This window comes from Amblyraja radiata, chromosome 18 (genome assembly GCF_010909765.2).
Source record: "Amblyraja radiata isolate CabotCenter1 chromosome 18, sAmbRad1.1.pri, whole genome shotgun sequence".
Lineage (NCBI taxonomy): Eukaryota > Metazoa > Chordata > Chondrichthyes > Rajiformes > Rajidae > Amblyraja > Amblyraja radiata.
This window is the reverse complement of record NC_045973.1, coordinates 624,368-646,166: the sequence shown is the minus strand read 5'-3', so window position 1 is coordinate 646,166 and position 21,799 is coordinate 624,368. Positions and strand designations below refer to the sequence as shown.

Sequence of the window (21,799 nt, the reverse complement as noted above, 5' to 3'; positions counted from 1 at the left end):
GGGACGTGTCTGTGTCACGTGCCGGGGGCAGGGCCGCAGGTGCGTCACAGGGGGCTGGTGCCTGCCGGCGTCACGTGCCGGGGGCGGGGCGGGAGCGCGCACAGACCAGCTGCCCGCGGAGCGAGTGGACGGACGGACGGTAAATGGCGGACATGGCGTGTTACCACAGACCCGACGCTGCCACGCTGCAGGCCCTGAGGGACATGGCGAACACGCTGCGGATACACTCCATCACCGCCACCACCGAGGCCGGCTCCGGGTACGTGCGGGTCCGGGGATAAGCCGGGGGGCCCCGTGAGGAGCGGGCGGGGGGACTCGGCTGTCAGACGCGGGACCGGCGGGGGTCGGTGACCAGGGTGAGCCCAGCCCAGCCCGGCCCGGCCGGACCCTGTGTCCGCTCCCGTTGACAGCCAACGCCGGCCATGCGGGGAATCTAACAACCCTCCCCGCCCCGCGATGCGTTAACGCGAGCGGCAAACGGTGTTGATGGTCCGGGCGGAGCTCAGTCAATGGGAGAAGATGGGAACACGAGTGTGATCCCACATTCACATTAAAGGACACAAAGTGCCAGAGTAACTGAGCGCTGAGATACTCCAGCATTTTGTTTCTGGAAACCAGCACCTGTGGTTCCTTGTGTCTGACTACATGATCTAAGGTGTAATTCCTGGCGAGTTCACCTGTACTTGTCCAACTTCTTCGTACATTCTTTAACCATCTTCAAGAAATACACCCTGAAAACCAACTTTTCCTGTTATTGATCAGCCTACATTCGGCAAATGATCTCCATTTTGAAGGAATGTTTTGCAATCAGTTGTTTGAGAAATCGAGCAGTCAAACAACATCTGTCCTTGTGGCTCAGTGAATAATTAAGTAATCTCTGAGTTCTGCAGATAAGACTGGTCAGATCCTTAAATCCTTGTGGCTGATTAGCTTTGACAGGACCGCATGGCCACTTATTGCCAATGGTTGTTCAGGGGATTGTAACTAAGAAGCACTCCTGTTTTTAAGATTAATTGTTAAGACTTTGTGAGGACTCAGATTTGATTGAGTTTGTGGCAAATTGGCTTGGTGGTAGAAAGCTGAGGGTAACATAGAAACATAGAAAATAAGTGCAGGAGTAGGCCATTCGGCTGATCATCCAACTCAGTATCCTGTACCTGCCTTCTCTCCATACCCCCTGATCCCTTTAGCCACAAGGGCCACATCTAGGGTAGTGGCGGAGGGGCCTCTGCCTGGAGGTCTGTGACCACCAGCAGTTGCAGACTGGTGCTCTGTATCCACCACGACTGTGTCACCAGACACAATGCCATCTTCACATTCACCAACGATACCACCATTGTTGGATGAATAATGGGTAACAACGAGACCAGGAGTGAGATTGATAATCCAGTTGAATTGCACCAGACAACAAAGTTGCTCTCAACTTTACCAAGTCCATGGAGCTGATTGTTGCCAAACGGAGGGACTGTGCATCAGTCAGTGGGACGGCATCGATGGGAGACACCAGTTTCAAATTCCCATGAGTACATTTCTCATGATTTGTCCTTGGCCCAGCATATTGGTACATTACATAGAAAGCTCATGTCTGCTTCCCTGGACGTCTGATGAGATTTGGCATATCGTCTAATACGCTTTCAAACTTATACAGATGCACGGTGGAGACCATACTGACTAGTTGCATCACAGTCAGGTTAAGGTAATCAATACATTCAAGAACAAAGGCAGCAAGGAGTGGTGGTTATAAAATGCAGGCCTGTTTCACATGATTTCTTGCATAAATGTAAATTTATTTTGGTTGTGAGGGTAGGAATGAAGCCTTCGTGTGTTTGAATAAGTACTTGGTCGGGCTGTGGAAGTTGATTTGCAGCTCAGAGGCCAAGTTACAGTAAATTAAAAAGGTTTGAAATACAACTATGTATAAATGGAGTATCAGTGAAAGTGGCAATTTTCCTATTGGCCATGGGATTTTGAGTTGACAAATATTCAACAGTTTTAAACTGATTTTGAAAAGAAACGTGTTATAAAATTTCTATTTTTGTTGCTTATTTATTGGTTTCCCTTTACCGTTCATAAATGCCCCATTTCTGCGTGAACTCTAGTTCCATGAGTGCCGACAGACCAGGATCACTGTGAGTCAACCAACTGATTGAGGCATCATTTATGTGAACTCTTGCCCAGCCTTTCTAGCAATGATTCTGAGATAGTGACAAGAAGCAGGAATCCTGGGTGTATTTCTATATAAGTTACAGTTCAATTTCACTTTTCACTTCAATTTTATAGTCCTAGTTGAAATCAATTGCACAGAGCTATTGCCTGAGCTATTTTCATATTCTTGTACTTTTACATTTATATAATTTGAGTAATTGGAGGAAATATGGTTTCATTTCTGTTTGCTGCATCCTTCAATGAGAAGTGTCTGAAACTTGATTCAAAGTGTGATGTATACAGCGCCAGGAAGATGATGGAATAAAATGTATTAAAAGTAAATGAAGCATATATTGTAATTATCTAATTTCCAAAAGGAACAGGTATTCCTGAATGGTATACATTCTTCAAAATGTTCCAGTATTGTTTTGCTCCCTCTTGTTTATGTTCATCTCTTCTCCAGGCAAATAATCTGCAAATCCAAGCTACCTTTAGCCTCTCTTAGCTGGGAGCTCCGTCTTGTGATTATTCAATCTCTCAGGCTTCCAACCTCTCTCAGATATTCACCAAGCTCCCTGCATTGTTCCCCTTACAGGATGTTGGATTTCTAGCTTTCCCCCAAGTCTGTTAAGTCATGAAGCTGAACCATTAACTCCACATTTCATGCATGCCCTGTGGAGCATTGATAGCATTTTTATTAAAATAACAATGCCTCTTTTGAATCCATGTCTACCAGAATTTTTCTCCATAAACCAAAAAGAAGATTGCATGGGAAATGGGATTAGTTTTCTGCATTAATATCTCATGTGGTGTTTTGCTTTATTCTTATTGCCTGTGTATTGTTGCAGGTTTAGGTCACTTTACCAAGACACAGGATTTGATGGCAACTGGTTAAGTATTGGCATGAAAGGTTTGCTCAAGATTGGAGCATGTGAAGTATTAATATTTAACACGTGACGTGCCGTATGTAATCCAGTTCCATGTGGTGGAACTGAGCCAGTGAGTTGTGCTCTAACCTGCATGGAGAATATTTACTAAAAGCAACGGAAATGTGCAACGCTCTTCCAAATCTATTAATCTGGTGAAACAATGTACAAGTTTCTCTTACCATAAGCAAAGAATTGTTCTTGTTATTTAACTTTTTTTTCATTAGTTGAAAACAATATGGATTGCCAACATTTCCTTTTAACATACCAGCAAGTAAAAATCAGATAAATATTTAGCTTCTGATGGGCAATATATTTTTAATGATTTGCATTCAATCTGGAGACTGAGGCAATGTCCAATCAGTGACTGGTGCTTTTGTGCCAGATATTAATTCAACTGATTGCATTGTCTATCGACAGTTTCTCATTTGATTTGTAGTATTAAGACATTTTTCCCTATTGCAGGGAGAGCGACTCTTTAAATGAACATTTTGTGTGAAATAACCTATTCTTTGGTGTGGCAACTCCTAAAATAAATAATTTAATGGGGTATGAAAGATATATGATCAAACATGCTTTGAAACAAAGGTCTGCTATTTAGAAAGGGGTTTGCTTTCATTTCATAATTATTTAACAAAACAGAAAGATTAGCTAATTTTTAATCTATATACTGTCGCTAAAATCACACACGTACAACAGTTTTATTAATTTAGTTTTCAAATATTACTTCATTTCAATAATGCAATTCATAAAGAAGGACACACTTTGGTTGAAATGACTGCAGCATTGTATGGGGAAACAAATTGAGATTATCAGATCTAAGGTCATTGCCTATTCTGAAAGGAAATGTGGCATGTTGAACAGGCTATCAGTACCAGACCCTGAACGGTGTGTAGAGTTACCTTGCTGTTTGATTTACAGACATCCTACATCATGCTGCAGTGCCGCAGAGATCATGTCTGTCCTGTTCTTCCACAACATGAAATTAAAAGTACAAGAACCCCGGAATCCCAACAATGATCGCTTTGTACTCTCAAAGGTAAAAATTGATGCTGTAAGCGTGATGTTCCCGATATTCCTTCACGTAATGTCTTCCTGGACTCTCTTTGGATCCATTGTACTTATCTTTTAGGACCAGCCTACCACGTAGAACATTGTCAAAGCCTCATCAAAGTCTCTATGGCCTTCATGGACTTTTATTGTTACTTCTTCAAATTATTGGGACAGGATTTGCACTCTCAATCTATGCTGACTATACCTAAGTGGTCACTGCCTTTCCAAATGTACTTAATCCTTAGGCTTTTCACAAAGACTCCAAAGTCACCAGGCTCTACTTAGCCGGTCGCCAAAATTAGTGGTGGTGGCCAGGCCCTTTATGTTTGGAGCTGAGGCTGATATAGACTACAAGTGAGGCAAGCCTTCATGAAATTTGTGCTGCTTTGTTTTGTATACTTCTGATAATCAGTGCTGTTGCTTTAATGTAAATACGTTTAACTTTGTAATGGGATTATTCTTAATTTTGAAGCGTTTTAATTTCAGGGCCACGCAGCTCCGATACTGTATGCGGTCTGGGCAGAGCTTGGGTTCCTGTGTGTGGGTCAGTTAGCGACATTAAGGAAAATGGATTCCCTTCTTGAAGGACACCCTGTTCCAGTGAGTATCAACTAAATGACATCTTCACATACTTTGGAATATTTCAGCTCCCTAGGCTCTGCACCAGCTGTCTTTGTTAAGGCCTGATCATACCAATTGTGGCTCCTTTACAGAAATATATTGTACAAGTAAAAGTAAAAGATGCTGAAAATCACTTGATGTCCGCTCGCTGCCTCTTTGAGTCCTTGCTTTACTTGTAAATGTTCCCAAGTCGTACTTTGTGCCTTGTGTCTTTTCAGAAACTGGAGTTTGTTGATGTTGCTACTGGATCTTTAGGACAAGGTCTCGGGGCCGCGGCGGGAATGGCTTACACTGGGAAGCATTTTGATAAAGCCAGGTGATCATGATTATATCAAGCTCTACAAAAAACATTTATTTTCTGTTTTTACATCATATTCAAAAATTGTAGTTTTCAAATCATCAGCCCTGCATTGATTTTTATTCTTTATCAGAATCTGTTGCACACCTGATCTTTTAGTTTTCAAAATGAGCGAAAGGATGGCATTCAGTCTCTTGTTCAGCTACGCTACCAGGTCATGGCTGATCCGTTCATCAACTTTGAACTGGAAAATTATCGGCACTAGGCTTGACACTTTCATTTAATCCAGAACATGAGACTTTTTGCAAATAGAGTTCAAAATGTCCACTCGGCTTTAAGGGGGAATATTCGTTCTGATTTTACACCTAAGTAGCCATGCTCCAATGTTAAATTCATCATGTCTATAGTTTCCCATTCAAAAAGAAAATGTTTCAGTTCTAACATTGTCAGAAGTCTTTCTTTTTAAATCCCATGTTCAAACAGGAACCTTATAATATCAACAATATTCATGCAACCTGCTCATAATTAAATCTTTAAACCGCGCTTTCATCATGTATTTTATATGTACCACACCCCTCAAGATTAATGCATCCTTTGAAGATTGATATCTCAAACAGCTTGCAGATTGATATCTGATACGGCAAAGGGCTCCAACTAAAGCATTCTGCAATTTAACCGTTTTATAGTCACAACCAAAATTATACTACCCTTTCTGATTACTTTGTGTCTTTCCATTTGCTTTGTTGATCCAACATTTTTAGTTACTCTACTAAGAACATTTTTTTAATTTATTGTTCTCAGAACCAAAGTGATCTAACCTTTTCTCCCACTTGAATTCTTGTTTTGTCATATAGATTGACCCCTTACATCCGAAAATACTGAAAACTCTGCAGCATAAAAGATTGTACAGATCTGCCCTCTGCCTACTCTCCTTCCTCCTCCCTCTTATTTCTGGCTATGTATTTGAATCTTTGGGTGTTTAAACTCTGAAATACCTGTATTTTTACTGCTTCATGCTAAAATATTCTTTAAAACTGACCACTTTGACCAAGCTCTGACCTAATATCTACTTTGTATTTTTTTGTTCCAAATATGGCTTGGGACAACAACATCTTAAAGTTCCAAAGTAAATGCCACTTGGTCTTATCCTGTTCCCATCTACGCAAACTGTCTATGGGAACACTGTCATCTGCAAGTTCTATTTAAGCCTTTTTTTGCTAATTATCTCTGGTGTAGATGTTGAGCAGAGTTCCAAATAAATAATGTCCACAGCCATTTCTTTAGATCAAAACTTAGATTATTCAGACATAACCTAAATTCACAAATGTTCTCTTTTGTCAGTTTGTGTTACTAAATCAGATTGATAACTCCTGAACAATCTGTTTTAATGCTGGAAATTGTCCAGTCATGTGTGATAGGTGGGAACTGAAAGCAGCGACATGCTCTGTAAACAGTGGAGTGTGGAGACATGCCAAGTCTAATCCATTCCTTAAAAAACTGCTTGGTCACAATGATTCTGTTATTCTCATGTGTAATGAAGATATGCTGTGCACTGATCGAGAACAAAAAATGGTGGAAGCATTCAGCAGGACAGATCTGCACCGAGCAGAGAATCAGTTCACATGTGTCAGGATCCTTTGTCAGCACTGAGCAAAAAGGATTAAAATTACCTTTTTTAAATCTCTTTCATAGTTCTAATGAAGGACCTCTAGCATGAAACATTAACTCTTCTCTTGCCTGAAACATTAACCCTTCTCTTGCCTACATGTTTCCTTCATTTTCTTTTTTATTTCAGACAGCCAGCATCTGCTCCTCTTTACTCTTCTTATACTTTCCCTTTTCCACTAGATTATCTGTCTTCTTAAAATGTATCAATTCAGGATAGGTACCCATCTTTTAAAAAGTTCACTTAAGTGTGAGGCAGCATTTCTGATCATAAATCAGTTTTTTATACAGGTGTTTACATGCAGACCTTTCACTTATCTAAACGCCGCCATTGATTCTGTACAAGCATTCTCAACATGTGTATTAATAATTAGGATCTGTAATTTGTTTCAGTAATTCTTTTAGTTAGAAATATGGTTTAAATTATATTTTTGTGACACACTTGATTAAGTATCAAACTTGAATATTTTAATGAAACTTTGAAACTCAATTTTAAATATTGTATTTTGGCTACAGTACTGGACATCTGGGTAACAATGTGAGAAATTGTATAAAGGGACTGCATCAATCCTGATTGGTCTTGACATTAGGGCTGTGTCTCTCTCTGGTGTTAACCTGCCCTGGTTAAATGAAATCAATAAGATTTGAGGGTAATCCTTCACTGGCAGGGATCCTACCCAACTCAAACAAAGGAAACTTTTAATCTGGGAGAAATCTCACCAATTTCACAATATTGATGTAGAGAAAATGTTTTGGAGCAAGTTAATCTTGAAGAATATTTTTAGTGAGGGTCTAGAAAGCTGTTTTTGGAATTCTGATTATTTACTAACCGGTATTTTTCAAATGCTAAGGTCAGAGATGAGTAATGTAGGTGCTTTGTACTTTACGGGCGTTTCTTGTCCTGTGCTTCCAGTTACCGTGTATACTGTTTACTGGGAGATGGAGAATCATCGGAAGGCTCGGTCTGGGAGGCTATGGCGTTTGCTTCTCACTACAAGCTTGACAACTTGATGGCGGTTTTAGACGTGAACCGCTTGGGTCAAAGTGAACCTGCTCCTCTGCAACATAAAATTGATGTCTATCGCAAACGTTGTGAAGCTTTTGGGTAAGTTTTTAATTTTGACCTTCAGATGTGGTACTAAAAGTGTTGGCTGATGGATTAGCGGGCAGATGTAACTATCTTTTGTCTTTTAAATATTGATACTTCAATAGGATGGCCAATAAATACATCCCTTAAACTCAAGAACAAAACCTTGAGCTTAGCTCTTCATTAGACTGGGGGTGCTACTGTACTGTTGAAAGTGCATTTTTGTTCAAGTCCCTTCCCTGTGTCCATAAACATGAAAGATTAAACGACACCATGTGACAAAAAGCATGGGAGCATTGTCAATGTTTATATATAAGATGGATGCATCGCTGGCTGGTAAAATAGTTGCTATTTAAAATGGCAAACCAAAATAAGTATTGGCAAGGCTCATGAAAAGCTGGTCCAAGAAGTGAATTTACTGGAGAAAGAATTGAGGATATGATGCTGATGAAAGAGAGATCTATGTAGGAAATGTATAACGTACACCAGGAACACTGCATGGGAGCTGTTGAGGTTGGCAAAGATGAGGATTCCAGCAGCAGATGGATGAACTAATATAGAAGAAGAGCCGGCCGTGTTATGGAGAAGGCATTTGCCAGGATACGAGATGAGAGGTACACAAAAATGCTGGAGAAACTCAGCGGGTGCAGCAACATCTATGGAGCGAAGGAGATAGGCAACGTTTTGGGCCGAAACGTTGCTTATCTTCGTTCCATAGATGCTGCTGCACCCGCTGAGTTTCTCCAGCATTTTTGTGTACCTTCGATTTTCCAGCATCTGCAGTTCCTTCTTAAATACGAGATGAGAGGCTACACTTGGGAACCAGTGTTGGAGTAACACCACGGTATCACAAGTGAAAGCATGGGTTTTGTACGGAGGCTGAAGGTGACATGTTCCTATTTGTACTCCTTATAATTAATCTGTTACATGTTAGGCCTGAACTTGCAGATTATTGCGAGGAATTGGGATGGTATTCCGACATTCAATTAATTCCCACTGTGGAATTGCCTCCTGGTGACATGAATAGGATCATAGGACAATCATTGTGGCTGTGTTGTACTGTTCTGCTCTAGGTGACAAATGGAAAGGGATGTGGCTTTAATGCTTTTCATTATTTATATATGTTTATGCAATAAGTAATCAAAAAATATTTCATAACAATGTTAAACAAACATTACTACTTCAATAATTTTAAATGTTTGTGTCAGTCATTTGAAAAATCATGAACTGCTTTTCTAGCCGGCAATGATGGGGGTTGGGTTTCTCAGGTCCTGAATGCCTGGGCCACATATGATCTCTGCAGAATAGGGAGGGTATGGGGGACCGTGGACTGTGAGACTAGTGTCTCACCGGTACCGAGTCACTGAGTTTTAGCCCAATGCTCTAGTCTGGCAAATAACTTCCTCACCTTGTCATTTGTACAAATATTGTGAATGCTTTTGAAATGTTGTCTCGGATTAGCTGCTTGAATTGGTATTTGTGTTGGTTATTACGGTATCATGGTGAATTGTGATTCTTTCTGTTCTGTTCAGCTGGCATACTGAAGTTGTGGATGGACACAGTGTTGAAGAACTCTGCAAAGCTTTTTGGCAAGCCGGCATGATCAACGGCAAACCAACCATGATTATTGCTAAGACCTTTAAAGGAAAAGGCATCGAAGGTACGTACCTTAAATACTTCATTTCTGTGATTCTACTTTACCTTTGTCTTGGAAATGTTAGTGATCTATATTTGACACAGATCAAAACTATTATGCTACTGGGTAAAGATAGCACTAACAGTAACATTCCAAGTACTCCTCACGCTGCCTCAGCAAGGCCACCAGCATAATCGAGGACCAATCTCACACTGGTCACTCTGTCTTTTCCCCTCTCCCATCAGGCAAAAGGTACAGAAGTGTGAAAATGCACACCTTCAGATTCAGGGACAGTTTCTTCCCAGTTGTTATTTGGCAACTGAACCAACTAGAGAGTGGTCATGACTTGCTAACTACTTCATTGGAGAGCTTCTCACTATGTTTACAGGAGTTTATCTTGCACTAAATGTTAATCCCTTTATCCTGTATTTGTACACTGTGGACGGCTTGATTGTTGTCTTTCCACTACTGAATAGCCCCAAGCGCCTGAAATGGAATTTAGTAACGGGCACAAAAGAGCCTGGAAATCACAAAGGAAAATAAGTAAGCAACACAAAATCATTGAGGATTCTTTAAATAATTTACAGATTTTTCTCCTAGCTCTTTCAATGAATTTGTCAATCCAGTTGTGTGTAAACAATATGTCCATTTTGTGTAAATTCTAAATTATTCTGAAATGCCCACAAATTGCATGACTATCATGACAAGATAATTACAACACAATAAATGTTTCCTTGTTTCAAGTTGGACCCTGCCTTCAAAGGTAAGAAGCACAAAATAAATAACATTCAGAGTAAGAAATCTTCAGCTCTCCTTACTAGTCACGTTATTGTTAAAATTCACCTGTCGTTGATTGACAGAATCTGTCTATTTTTTAATATGTTCACTGTAATCATGATTGCACCGTGTAAATCTGTGTCCACTGGGAGCTTTGGAGGGGGGGGGGGGGTGATTCTGCCTACTGTATCTTAGCAGAGATTGAACTGTGTATGTATGTTGTGTGTCACCTTCAAAGTTTAAAATATTTTCAGGTGTTGAGGATAAAGAAAATTGGCATGGTAAAGCCATTCCAAAGGATGAAGTGGAAGCAGTTATTAATTCAATCAAAGCTTTAATCACAAATGAGAAGAAGCTTGCCCCAAGCCAGCCAACGGAGGATGCCCCACCTGTCTGCCTCCAAAATATTAAACTATCTGCACCACCTGCATACAAACACCTGGAGAAGGTAAACAATCACACTCATCAGTATTACTCTCCTTGGGCAGAATCGTTGAGTAACATGGTCTGGGAATTAAAAGTGTTTGAAGATGCAGTCGGGTTTTCAGGCTCTTTTCTGAATGCAGAAGTGGATGGGAGGGGAAGATGATTCTTGGTGAAGGTGGCAGAAACTTTGAAAGATAGTCAGTTGAACGAGGAGGCTGGTTTGAACTGTCTACTGAAAAAGAGAAGCGTGTGCTGCAAGCGCTGTGCAGTATTCAGGTATATTCAGCATCAGTTTGTGCAGTCCTGTTAAATTTCATCGTTTGTGAATATGACCCTTATTTGCTTAGACCTTGCTGGGGTCTTTTGTGTTGCTTGAATACAGTGCAGTTAACATGCTATCTTGTTATATCTGATGTTTGATTAATTCTCCTAATGTTATAGTGTCATACAGCATGGAAAGAGGCTCTTTGACCCAACATGTCCCGTCTACACCAGTCCCACCTGCCTGCTTTTGCCTCGTATCCTTCCAAACCTGTCCTTTCCATATACCTATGCAAATGTTTTTTAAACATTGTGATAATACCTCCCTCAACTAACCTGTTCTGGCAGCTCTTCCACATACCTACCACCCTTTGTGTAAAAAAACAAAGTTGCCCTTCAGGTCCTATTAAATCTTTTCCCCCCTCACCTTCTGGTTCTTGATACCCCAAACCTGGGGAAAAGACTCATCGATTCACCTTATCGATTACTCTCATAATCTGACACACATGTTCATAAGTAATCGGAGCAGAGGTAGGCCATTCGGCCCATCTGGTCTGCCATTCAATCATGGCTGATCTATCTTTCCATCTCAACCCCATTCTCCCTATAACCCATGCCACCATTACTTATCAATAATCTATCTATATGACTTTAAAATATCCACTGACTTGGCCTCCACAACCTTCTGTGGCAAAGAATTCCACAGATTCACCACCCTCTGACTAAAGAAATTCCTCCTCATCTCCTTCTTAAAGGAACGTCCTTTAATTCTGAGGCTGTGCCCTCTGTCCTAGACTCTCCCACTGGTGGAAACATCCTCTCCACATCTACTCTATCCAAGCCTTTTACTATTCGGTAAGTTTCAATGCGGTCCCCCCTCATTCTTCTAAACTCCAGCGAGTACAGGCCCTGTGCCGACAAATGCTCATCATATGTTAATCCAATTATCCCCTGGATGAAAATGTTCTACAAGATGCGCTGGAATGAAGCCTCCTGATAATTGTTGATTTGAGCACGAGGGTTAGAAAGACAGATAACCTCTACAGGACAAACGCAACTGCTTTAATGACCGCAAACTAGCCACCGGCAAGCACAAGTATGTTCTTCAATCTCAGCTCAAATGAACGACAAATATCTGTCAGGCACTGTCTTATTAATTATTGCAAGAGCAATGAACTATAAACTGATTGATTTATTCATCATAAATTGATCATGTGTTAATTATTTTTATTGAGTATTTGCTTGGCTCTTGTTTTTCCAGGTGGCCACGAGGAAGGCATATGGAACTGCACTGGCAAAGCTGGGTCATGACAACAAAAACGTCATCGCTCTGGATTGTGACACCAAGAACTCCACTTTCTCCGATATGTTCAAGAAAGCACATCCCAAGCGTTTTATTGAATGTTACATTGCAGAACAGAACATGGTAACTTGGAGTACTTACTTTGTCATAAGGTCATCAGGGATAGGAGTGGAATGAGGCCATTCGGCCCATCAAGTCTACTCCGCCATTCAGTCATGGCTGATCTATCTCTCCCTCCTAACCCCATTCTCCTGCCTTTTCCCCATAACCTCTGACACCCGTACAAATCATGAAAGAAAAGCAGAAATTAGAATACAGAGCGGCACGGTGGCGCAACGGTAGAGTTGCTGCCTTACAGCGCCGGAGATCCATGTTCAATCCCGAATACGGGTGTGTCTGTACGGAGTTTGTACGTTCTCCCCGTGACCACATGGGTTTTTCCTGAGAACTTCGGTTTCCTCCCACGCTCCAAAGACGTACAGGTTTGTAGGTTAATTGGCTTGGTGTAATTTTTTTTTAATTGTCCCCAGTGTGTGACAGGTAGTGTTAATGTGCGGGGATCGCTGGTCGGCGCGGACAAGGTGGGCCGAAGGCCCTGTTTCCACGCTGTATCTCTAAATCTAAAACAAAACTAAATAAATAGTGTGTGATGACTGATGAGTTGCTGGGGTAGTTTCATCATTGTTACTGCAGAAGCCAAGCCTGCATTCCTGGACTTGACCCGCTCGCTGCTACTTTGTTATTGCAGGAGCATTCACACTGGTAGCAGCATGTAATTATTATGATTGGTTGTAATAAGAATGATCTTACAAGATTAAAAGACATTGTTTATGATCTTTGATTAAACTAATTCAGAAATACCACTTTTTTGGGTTGGGTACATTTTCTTGCCTGGTTTATCGCAATCTGTAGAGGATAAAGATAATGAAAACGAAGGACGTTTGTACAGCAGGCATTTGGCTGAGGAGTTAATGTTGTCCCTGTATATTTCTTTACAGGTGAGTGTTGCTGTCGGCTGTTGTACACGGGACCGGACTGTTGCGTTTGCCAGCACTTTCGCAACTTTTTTCTGCCGAGCATTTGATCAGCTTCGTATGGCAGCCATTTCTGAGAGTAATATTAATCTTGTTGGATCCCACTGTGGTATCTCAATTGGTGAGTTTAATCTAAATATTTCTAAACTAATTCCTAATTCACGTGGAACATTCCTTTGCCGTTCCCTGCGGTCTTCCTCCAGTCCTGGGTATGGGTTTGCAGAAGTCCATCAACGCCTGTGTAAGTGGCCGTACTTTCCCTGTGAGTGCATGGAATCTTGATATTGACTCCAAACCTTTCCTCCGAAGTCAGTGGGGTTGTTTCTAATGCTGCTAATTGTTTTCAGGTGAGGATGGGCCTTCACAGATGGGCCTGGAGGATCTGGCTCTGTTCCGCGCCATTCCCACCTCAACAATCTTCTATCCAAGCGACGCTGTCTCCACTGAACGTGCAGTGGAACTAGCTGCTAACACCAAGGTAGAGGCTGCAAACTTTACTTTAAAGCCTTTCAGGCCGCACGGCTCCAACCCATTTTTAAGCCAGTTTGTATGTTTTTACGGCCCCTTCTCCCCACAGCCCTCACTCATTGTGCACGTACCCCTGTCCTGATCTCTGAAGAGGTGATGACAATGCACCACGCACTGTGTCACTTTGAATTACTGCAGAGGTTGCAATTCTGAAAGTGAATTTTAGCTCATTTATCTCCTCTAATCACTCCACTTTCCACTGTGTTTTCCCATGGAGGAGATGCAACCTCTTCACCTTCGCCATCCAGGGCCACAATCGGTCCTTTCAAGTGAAGCAGCAATCACTTACTTTTCTTCCAATCTCTTCTCACACTGAACCACTTCACCTCCACCCTTCTTTCTCCAGATCAAAGGTGTAGCTTTGGGGACGCATGCTCCCAACTTGTGCGCTACGTGTAATAGTCCAAGTTTCAGTCCTGCTTGGGCTTATCTGGCCAATTGATGACTGCATTGGTGCTACTTTCTGCACACGTGCAGTACCTGCAGTTTGTTACATTTGCTTCATTATTACCTCCGCATGTTCCATCTCCTGGCTCTTCTGTCGCCTTTCTGAATCACTGTGCCCCTGTCCCTGGGTGGCTTACTGACACACATTCATTAAATGTCCTTGGACTCCCATAACAGTTTCAACTATCCTTCCTCCACCCTGCCTTCTGAACAAATTCCCTTCTCCCAGGTTAGCACAGTGGCAACATGTCTAGTGCTGCTGCCTTTGATGTCGTTCAACCGTTTCAAGGAACTCTCTCTGTTTGTGCCAGAACTGCAGAAGCTTATCCATCTGCTTCAGTAGCTGCGTTTTCCTATCTCTACTAACACAGCTGATCTGCTGACCAGTTGCTGATGCTACAGCGGTTACATGCTAATCTATTACATTGCTTCCCATGCTAATTTATTAACCACATGGCTTCATCAGCAGCTAATCACTAAGGCAGTATACTCCCCATCCAATCAAAGATAATCCCTTTGTCCCATCCATTCCTCCCTCACCCTCTGTTAACGTAAAACTAACTTTCGTCAGTTCCGAGGAAGTGTCTTCAACCTGAAATGTTAACTTTAATACTTTTTCTGCAGATGCTGGCTGACGGACTGAGTATTCCCAGCATCTTCTGCTTTTGTAACCTTAATGTTTTCCTCAATGGCAAGGCTTTGCGTAAATCCATTCCACTGCTTATTGGCTAAAGATGTTGACTCAGTTTCTCTCTCTGCAGATGCAGTCCAGATGTTGAGTACTTCTCACATTTTCTGTTTTTATTTCAAATCTCCAAGATCAACACTTAATTTTCCACAACCATTGTGTTTGAGAGGGAAAAGCAACTGAGTTCTTGTTCTGATCTCAGTAATCCACTGTTGCTAAATATGATGTGTTGCCACTTCACAAATTTGCAGCAAAATTAACTGAAAGGAATTTGCAGTTACAGTATAAATTAATTTGTAGTTACAATTTGGTTTATCTTGGACGTGCGCAGTTGTGACAGGTTTATTTTGGACCAAAACACTATTGTTTACAAGTAAGGTGCTTGAACTTGTTTATTGGAAAATAAGAGCGGAGCGGAGCAAGTTGTCCCAGAATGCTTCATGGGCAAGTAACTACCTTGAAGTGTCATTATGATTTTGCATCAATCTATGCTGAAGTGTCTGCTAAGATTGTCCTCGGCCTAGGGTGGAGCTGAACGTAACCTTGCATCAGATGCAGCAGTTCACTTGTTTTTCTCTCTTCTTGTACGGTACTGGGATTTTGAAAAGTTTAATAAAGTTTCACTTCTGAACTGAAATCTCGGTTTCACCCCGTAGGGTATCTGCTTCATTCGAACCAGTCGACCAGAGACGACAATAATTTACAAAAATACTGAAGTTTTTGAGGTTGGAAAAGCTAAGGTAAACAGTCTAGCATAAATTGTTCATGAAAATGTATGTATTAGCTTCTCATTTACCCTAATGTTTAAATGAACACATCACTCCAGCTGTAAGCAAGCAGACTTTATTACAAGTGTTTAAGAAAGAACTGCAGTTGCTGGAAAAATCGAAGTTAGACAAAAATGCTGGAGAAACTCAGCGGGTGAGGCAGCATCTAAGGAGCGAAGGAATGGGTGACATTTCGGGTCGAGACCCTAGACTTTATTAGAAGTATTATTTTTCAACAAGATTGTAATTTTTTGGAAGTTTATCTTATTTGATTGTCAGCATGAAAATATTTGGCCTTTAGTGATCCAGTTGCATTTTGTTTCCTGTCTGTCACAGTCTGGTGTTGCACTGTGCAAATCAAGTTTTCCTTGGTACCATTAATTTGAAGAATTCAAGGGCTTAAGTTAAATGTGTAGGAAAGAATTGCAGATGCAGGTTTAAATCGAAGGTAGACACAAAATGCTGGAGTAACTCAGCGGGTCAGGCAGCATCTCTGGAGAGATGAAATGGGTGACGTTTTGGGCCGAGACCCTTCTTCAGACTCTGTCCCACTGACTTACTCCAGCATTTTACGTCTACGTTCGGCTTAAGTTAAATGTTGTACTTGTACTGATGATCACATATCATGTTTTCATAATGTACGCTCATCTGCTGTAATTTAAATAGTTAAGAATAGGTGCCAAAGTTCCAATCCAAAGCAAATTGGGCCTGCACTTGTAGCGCTGAATCATCGACAGTACCAGGTGAAAACGGAAATCAGTATGAGCTCATTAGTGGTGGGGAAAGAAAGATGGCATGCAAGTGAAGCTAGTGATTAATGGTTCAATGGTCCTTTATTGTCACGTGTACCGAGATACTGTGACATTTGATTTACCATACACTCATACAAAAAAAAGCAACAAGATACATAACTGCATAAAGATTAAACATAGACTTAAGGCGTGTGAGAATCCCCAGGGCACACCGCATAAGCGGAGATAATAGACAATAGGTGCAGGAGTAGGCCATTCGGCCCTTCGAGCCAGCACCGCCATTCAATGTGATCATGGCTGATCATCCCCACGGGTGTTGGGGGTTATGGGGAGAAGATAGCAGAATGGGGTAGAGGGGGAAAGATAGATCAGCCATGATTGAATGGCGGAGTATTGATGGGCCGAATGGCCTAATTCTGTTCCTACAATGTATGAATTTATGAAATGTAATAGGTTAAGCACAATTACTCCATAGCTTCAAAAACTATTTGGAAAGTCTTAAGAAAGAAATTATCTCAGCTAATTAATGAAAACATTCAGAAATACTTTGGTCACTGCAGGATAGCGGGATTCAAGGTGTATGTTCTGAAAATAGTTGCACAATTTAACCTAGAGGCTAATCTGATCTCCCTTGTTTACACTGGAGACTGCAGATGGTGGTTTTAATAGAGTATTATTCTCTAAGATAAAATGAGTAATTAAAAGCCAGTTGTGACAGTTGACACACAAGGTTGTTAATTGCGCAGGTTCTGCGGAAGAACAATAAGGATGTGCTGACGGTTGTTGCTGCGGGCGTGACAATGCGCGAGGCATTGGCTGCAGCTGCGGAGCTGGCCGAAGAGGGTAACTATAAACTGTTGCACATGCACCGATCCAGCCACTCCTGCTACACATGCACCTCTCCTTCTCTGCACCAGATTCTTTCTTCAATATACCTTTTCTGTCCAAATAATTGCATAGTCCTGACACATTTTATAAAACACAATACATCTTACATTGTGGCTCTCCTTGGGTTAATCAATTAACATGATTGTGTTGGAATATTATAGAACTGCAAAACCTCTATCCATTCCCTTTCGTATGAGGTTCAAGTTTCACCCAGCATCTGCAGAAAATCTGCAAACTTGTTCAAAACAAGTTTTGTGACCCTATCTGAAGTTAATGCCACTGAAGCAAGGACCGGATCTCTGAGTGAATGCACATCAGCAAGTTTCTACATCACAGCATTGACTAACAATTTAAACGTTTGAATGTGGTTACACTGGAAATTATCCCATTTATTTTTTCCATTTGTTAATTACAGCAAAGATGTGGACCAATGTATGAACATAAACTATTCTCTTTTGGCTCTCTCACTGAAACAGGAAACATGTATTGCCAATCAATAAAATGTAGATGCTGGTAGTGTGAAACAAAACACTGGTCATTCCAGGCAGCAGTTGTGAAGCAGAGACACATGACATTGTGGGCTGATGATCTTCATCACAACATGTGTTATTTGGTTGAAATGAAAGGCATAATTTGTGAACAGATATAAATATAAATGTAAATATATGATAGTTATGTCACTGTGAAAGTTTGTACTTTATGCAAACAGCTACTACCATTGATAAGAAATGGCCAAAGTCAGGATGGTTCTTGAGTTGAGTGACTAATGATGTGATATCATGCTGATCCAAGACAGTTCAGGAGATGGCAAAGGAGGTGAGGTGGAGGAAGGCCAGTGCTGAGGAACAGAGGGTGGTAATGCAAGGAAAGATACAAAGTTGGCAGGGTAACATTTACAGACAAGGATATCAAAGAATCGGAGGACCAGTGGAACTGGGATAGGCTGAGTCACCGAGTCACATTCTTCGCACTTGCATTGAAATTATTGTTTTTAATCTTTATTTGAAACTATTCAGATATTTGCATTATGTGTAATATAATTAACTTGCCTTAAAATGCATCTGATGTTCCAGGTATATACATTCGAGTGATTGATCCATTTACTATCAAGCCCATTGATGATCAAACAATCATTTCTTGTACTAAATGCACCAAACTGAAGAAGATTATCACTGTGGAAGATCACTATTACGAAGGTAAGATTTTAAAATCCATTTGAACAAAGGTATGTGTGGATAAAACTCTGGCTTTAGCTATTTGTATAATTTATGGAATGGGTCAAATCATGTTGATAGTTAGCTTGAGAGTGGTGAGTTGAGAGTTAGACTTTATTCTCTCTAATCATTGATATAGTTGCAACCTAATGTCACAGAACAGAATCCAGCTTCTTGTTAGCAGAAGTTGCTGCTGAGGTTGGTGGAGTTGCTTCTGCCTAAGTCTATCATAGAAACATAGACAATAGGTGCAGGAGGAGGCCATTCGGCCCTTCGAGCCTGCACCGCCATTCAATATGATCATGGCTGATCATCCAACTCCGTATCCTGTACCTGCCTTCTCTCCATACCCCCTGATCCCTTTAGCCACAAGGGCCATATCTAACTCCCTCTTAAATATAGCCAATGAACTGGCCTCAACTACCTTCTGTAAAAAATGATTTTCTCATCTCGGTCCTAAAAGACCTTATCCTCAGTCCTTATTATTAAACTGTGACCCCTAGTTCCTGACTTCCCCAACATCGGGAATAATCTTCCTGCATCTAGCCTGTCCAACTCCTTAATGCTACATCTTACAAATGCGATGGCCTTCTGTATGAACCATGAGGAGAAGTGAGCACTCCTAGCTGGTGACTTCTAGCTGGTGACATTCTTTAAATATATTACTTCATCCCAATTTCAAATATCTGTTCTTAATGAACGAAAATTATTATTTTATTTCCAATTTCAACTATGTTTCTAGTCTGACCATTTTTTTAAATTAGTTTAGAGATACAGGAACCAGGACCTTCGGCCCACCGCACCGACCCGATCACCCCGTACACTGACACTATCCTACACACACTAGGGACAATTTACAATTTTACCAAGCCAATTAACCTATAAACTTGTTCATCTTTGAAGTGTGGGAGCTCCTGGAAAAAACCCAGACAGGTCACAGGGAGAATGTACAAACTCAGTACAGACAGCACCCGTAGTCAGGATGAAACTTGGGTCTCTGGCGCTGTGAGGCAACAATTCTACCACTGCGTCACCGTGCTGCAGTTGAAGGATTTACAATGAGCCCAATTTCTGGTTGTTCGCATGCCCCAATCCTTCTGTGTTTTTACTATCATTGTACAATTGGTCTTTGTTTGAATATGTTTGATTAAATTTAACAATACATCCATTCTTCGGATGGTCAGCATCACAAGGTGTTCTCTTTGATTGCAGGAGGTCTTGGTGAAGCAGTGACAGCTGCAGTTGCTCTGGATCCTGTGATAAAGGTGCACCGCATGGCAGTGTCTGGCGTGGCATTCAGCGCTACGTCAGCCGAGCTCATGGAGAAGTTTGAGATTGATGCAAAAGCAATAGTGAAAACTGTGAAAGAGCTCAGTGAGGACCAGTACTAGTCCCCAGGTCATGGGCTAGCGGTTGATCGCTTTCTGTCATTTGTTTGTAATAACAAGCTGCTTCATGTGTTTCGTGGATTTGCGTAATTAGTAAACTTGAAAATGAACTAAGGGAGTTAACTTGGGAAATATTGAAGTAGTCTCTTTAGTGACTAGTGTTGGCTGTGACGGTTTACGGCCATTGGGAGCATGTTCTGTTCTGGTGCTATTAATGTTCACAAACATCAATGTAATGGTTCTGTTTTGGTGCTGCACTAATATTCGCAAAACACGTCAACTCAGGTGTGTGGTTGTCTCTGGTCCCTGATTTAGTTTAAAGCAGCACTTGTGGAAAGCCATCCCATGCCTATTCATATGTTCAGCTCTCAGCAACAATCACATTTACCCCAAGCTGCTGTTTCAGACTAAACCAACCAAGCACAACCACAGCATACTGTTTCACTGTGTACAGTTTCAGCTGCCCATTCTCACGTTCACAGACTTCTTACTTCTCCCTCTATAAACGTGCCCACCGATGTAGTTTTCTCCACCATCTTTGGCTTCAGACCCTTTCATCCCGTGCTTTCCTGCACCTGCCTCACCTTATCTCATCCAACTTATAACTAATAAAAATACCTTTATTTTTTTTAAATGGTGCAAGATAAATAACATTGCAAGTCTGAAACGTTCCTGCCTCCGACCCTTTCTCCCCATTGACAATAGTTTTTATAATGACATTTTTCTACAATACAAGGTTTATTAGGAATGCAACTGTTGCGTTAGAGCAGAACCACCTTGTACATCTATCTCTCGCCACAATGTTCAAATAGCGACCACACAAAGTTGCTGGCAAATTTTCAGAGTCTGGTAAACTACTTCAGTAGTAAATAAGAACCAAAGTAACATTGAAAATTAGGCTGCTGTTAGTGACATGCCAGTCAGGTTCACATAAAGCTGCGTATGTTTTTTGCTGGGATCGTTTTTTTTTAATGTTGGAAAGATTTTAATTAAAAACAAAGTTATTTTGAATGTTACTTAAATAAATTTTTGAATATACAATAATTTTCTATGTAAGTGCATAGTTTAGAAATGCAGGTTTTCTTGGGGGAATAATATGGTACAGCAAGGTAATAAAATTTGCACAAACATAAAATGTTCTGGAGTTTTCTTGTGGCTGTCCATCAATGAATTTAGCTTCCACTTGTTGCTGTAAATGGAGCCGTTCCATCAGCTGAAGGATACTGTGGACAGCTGGGCCGATGGAAGCTGGCTGCAGTATAATCACTACATGATCTAGAAGATATGCACAATTAGAATAAAGTTCCACCAGTGTCATCAGTTCATTTTGTTTTTTTGCCACAACTCTTGGCCAAAATAGTTATTAGATATGTTTAAGATACTTTCATACAGTAGTATAGTGGGCTGAACATTTCCCATAACTTCAAAGGAGTAAGATGGGCACAAAAAGCTGGAGTAACTCAGCGGGTCAGACACCATCTGGAGAAATGGAATAGATGACGTTTTGGGTTGACACCCTCCTTAAGCAGTGAAGTTAGTGTTTAGTTTTGTAACTTGACGGTGTAGTCTCTAATCTGGGCAAGTGTCTCAACCTTCCTCTTGGGTGAACTATCTCCCAACAGAAAAGAATCCTGTGAAGAACTGGACCTGTTACAATCTATTCTTGTTCTTTCTTCCCAAATCAGCCCCATTCCATGAGTCAGGTGATTACACTGGGATTAGTGCTGCTCACATTGATGTGCTGTTCCCTAGGATGGGCATCAGTGGGGGAATGGGTTCTCTCATCTGACGCGGGGACCCTTTATTTTACAATTCCACTGATTTTTGGAGACTTTAAGAATAAGAATCATGGCCACATTTTACATCCCAGATCACTAATGGGCGAGATGCTGGAA

The 21,799-nt window shown here is 41.1% G+C and overlaps 1 protein-coding gene across 2 annotated transcripts; it reads left to right on the top strand.

Annotated features, from left to right (window-relative positions):
* The first annotated feature begins 46 nt into the window (after window positions 1–46).
* tkt (transketolase) lies at window positions 47–21,039 on the top strand. Of its 2 annotated transcripts, XM_033036540.1 has the most exons (15): window positions 76–259; window positions 2,994–3,035; window positions 3,993–4,110; window positions 4,611–4,724; window positions 4,964–5,061; window positions 7,622–7,813; window positions 9,328–9,455; window positions 10,463–10,656; window positions 12,157–12,321; window positions 13,197–13,353; window positions 13,580–13,710; window positions 15,552–15,635; window positions 17,161–17,257; window positions 18,376–18,498; window positions 19,729–21,039. In XM_033036540.1, exons 3-15 carry the CDS (start codon window positions 4,027–4,029, stop codon window positions 19,905–19,907), a joined length of 1,746 nt encoding a protein of 581 aa, XP_032892431.1. In that variant the 5' UTR covers window positions 76–259; window positions 2,994–3,035; window positions 3,993–4,026; the 3' UTR covers window positions 19,908–21,039. The 2 variants fall into 2 exon arrangements, with proteins under 2 accessions (XP_032892430.1, XP_032892431.1); XM_033036539.1 differs by lacking the exon at window positions 2,994–3,035 and having other exon boundaries at window positions 47–259.
* The last annotated feature ends 760 nt before the right edge of the window (window positions 21,040–21,799 follow it).

Coding starts and splice junctions, on each gene's coding strand:
- tkt (XM_033036539.1), top strand. CDS start 144: ATGGCGGACATGGCGTGTTACCACAGACCCGACGCTGCCACGCTGCAG. Junction 13,711..15,551: donor AACTAGCTGCTAACACCAAG/GTAGAGGCTGCA, acceptor TTCACCCCGTAG/GGTATCTGCTTCATTCGAAC. Junction 17,258..18,375: donor TGCGGAGCTGGCCGAAGAGG/GTAACTATAAAC, acceptor CTGATGTTCCAG/GTATATACATTCGAGTGATT.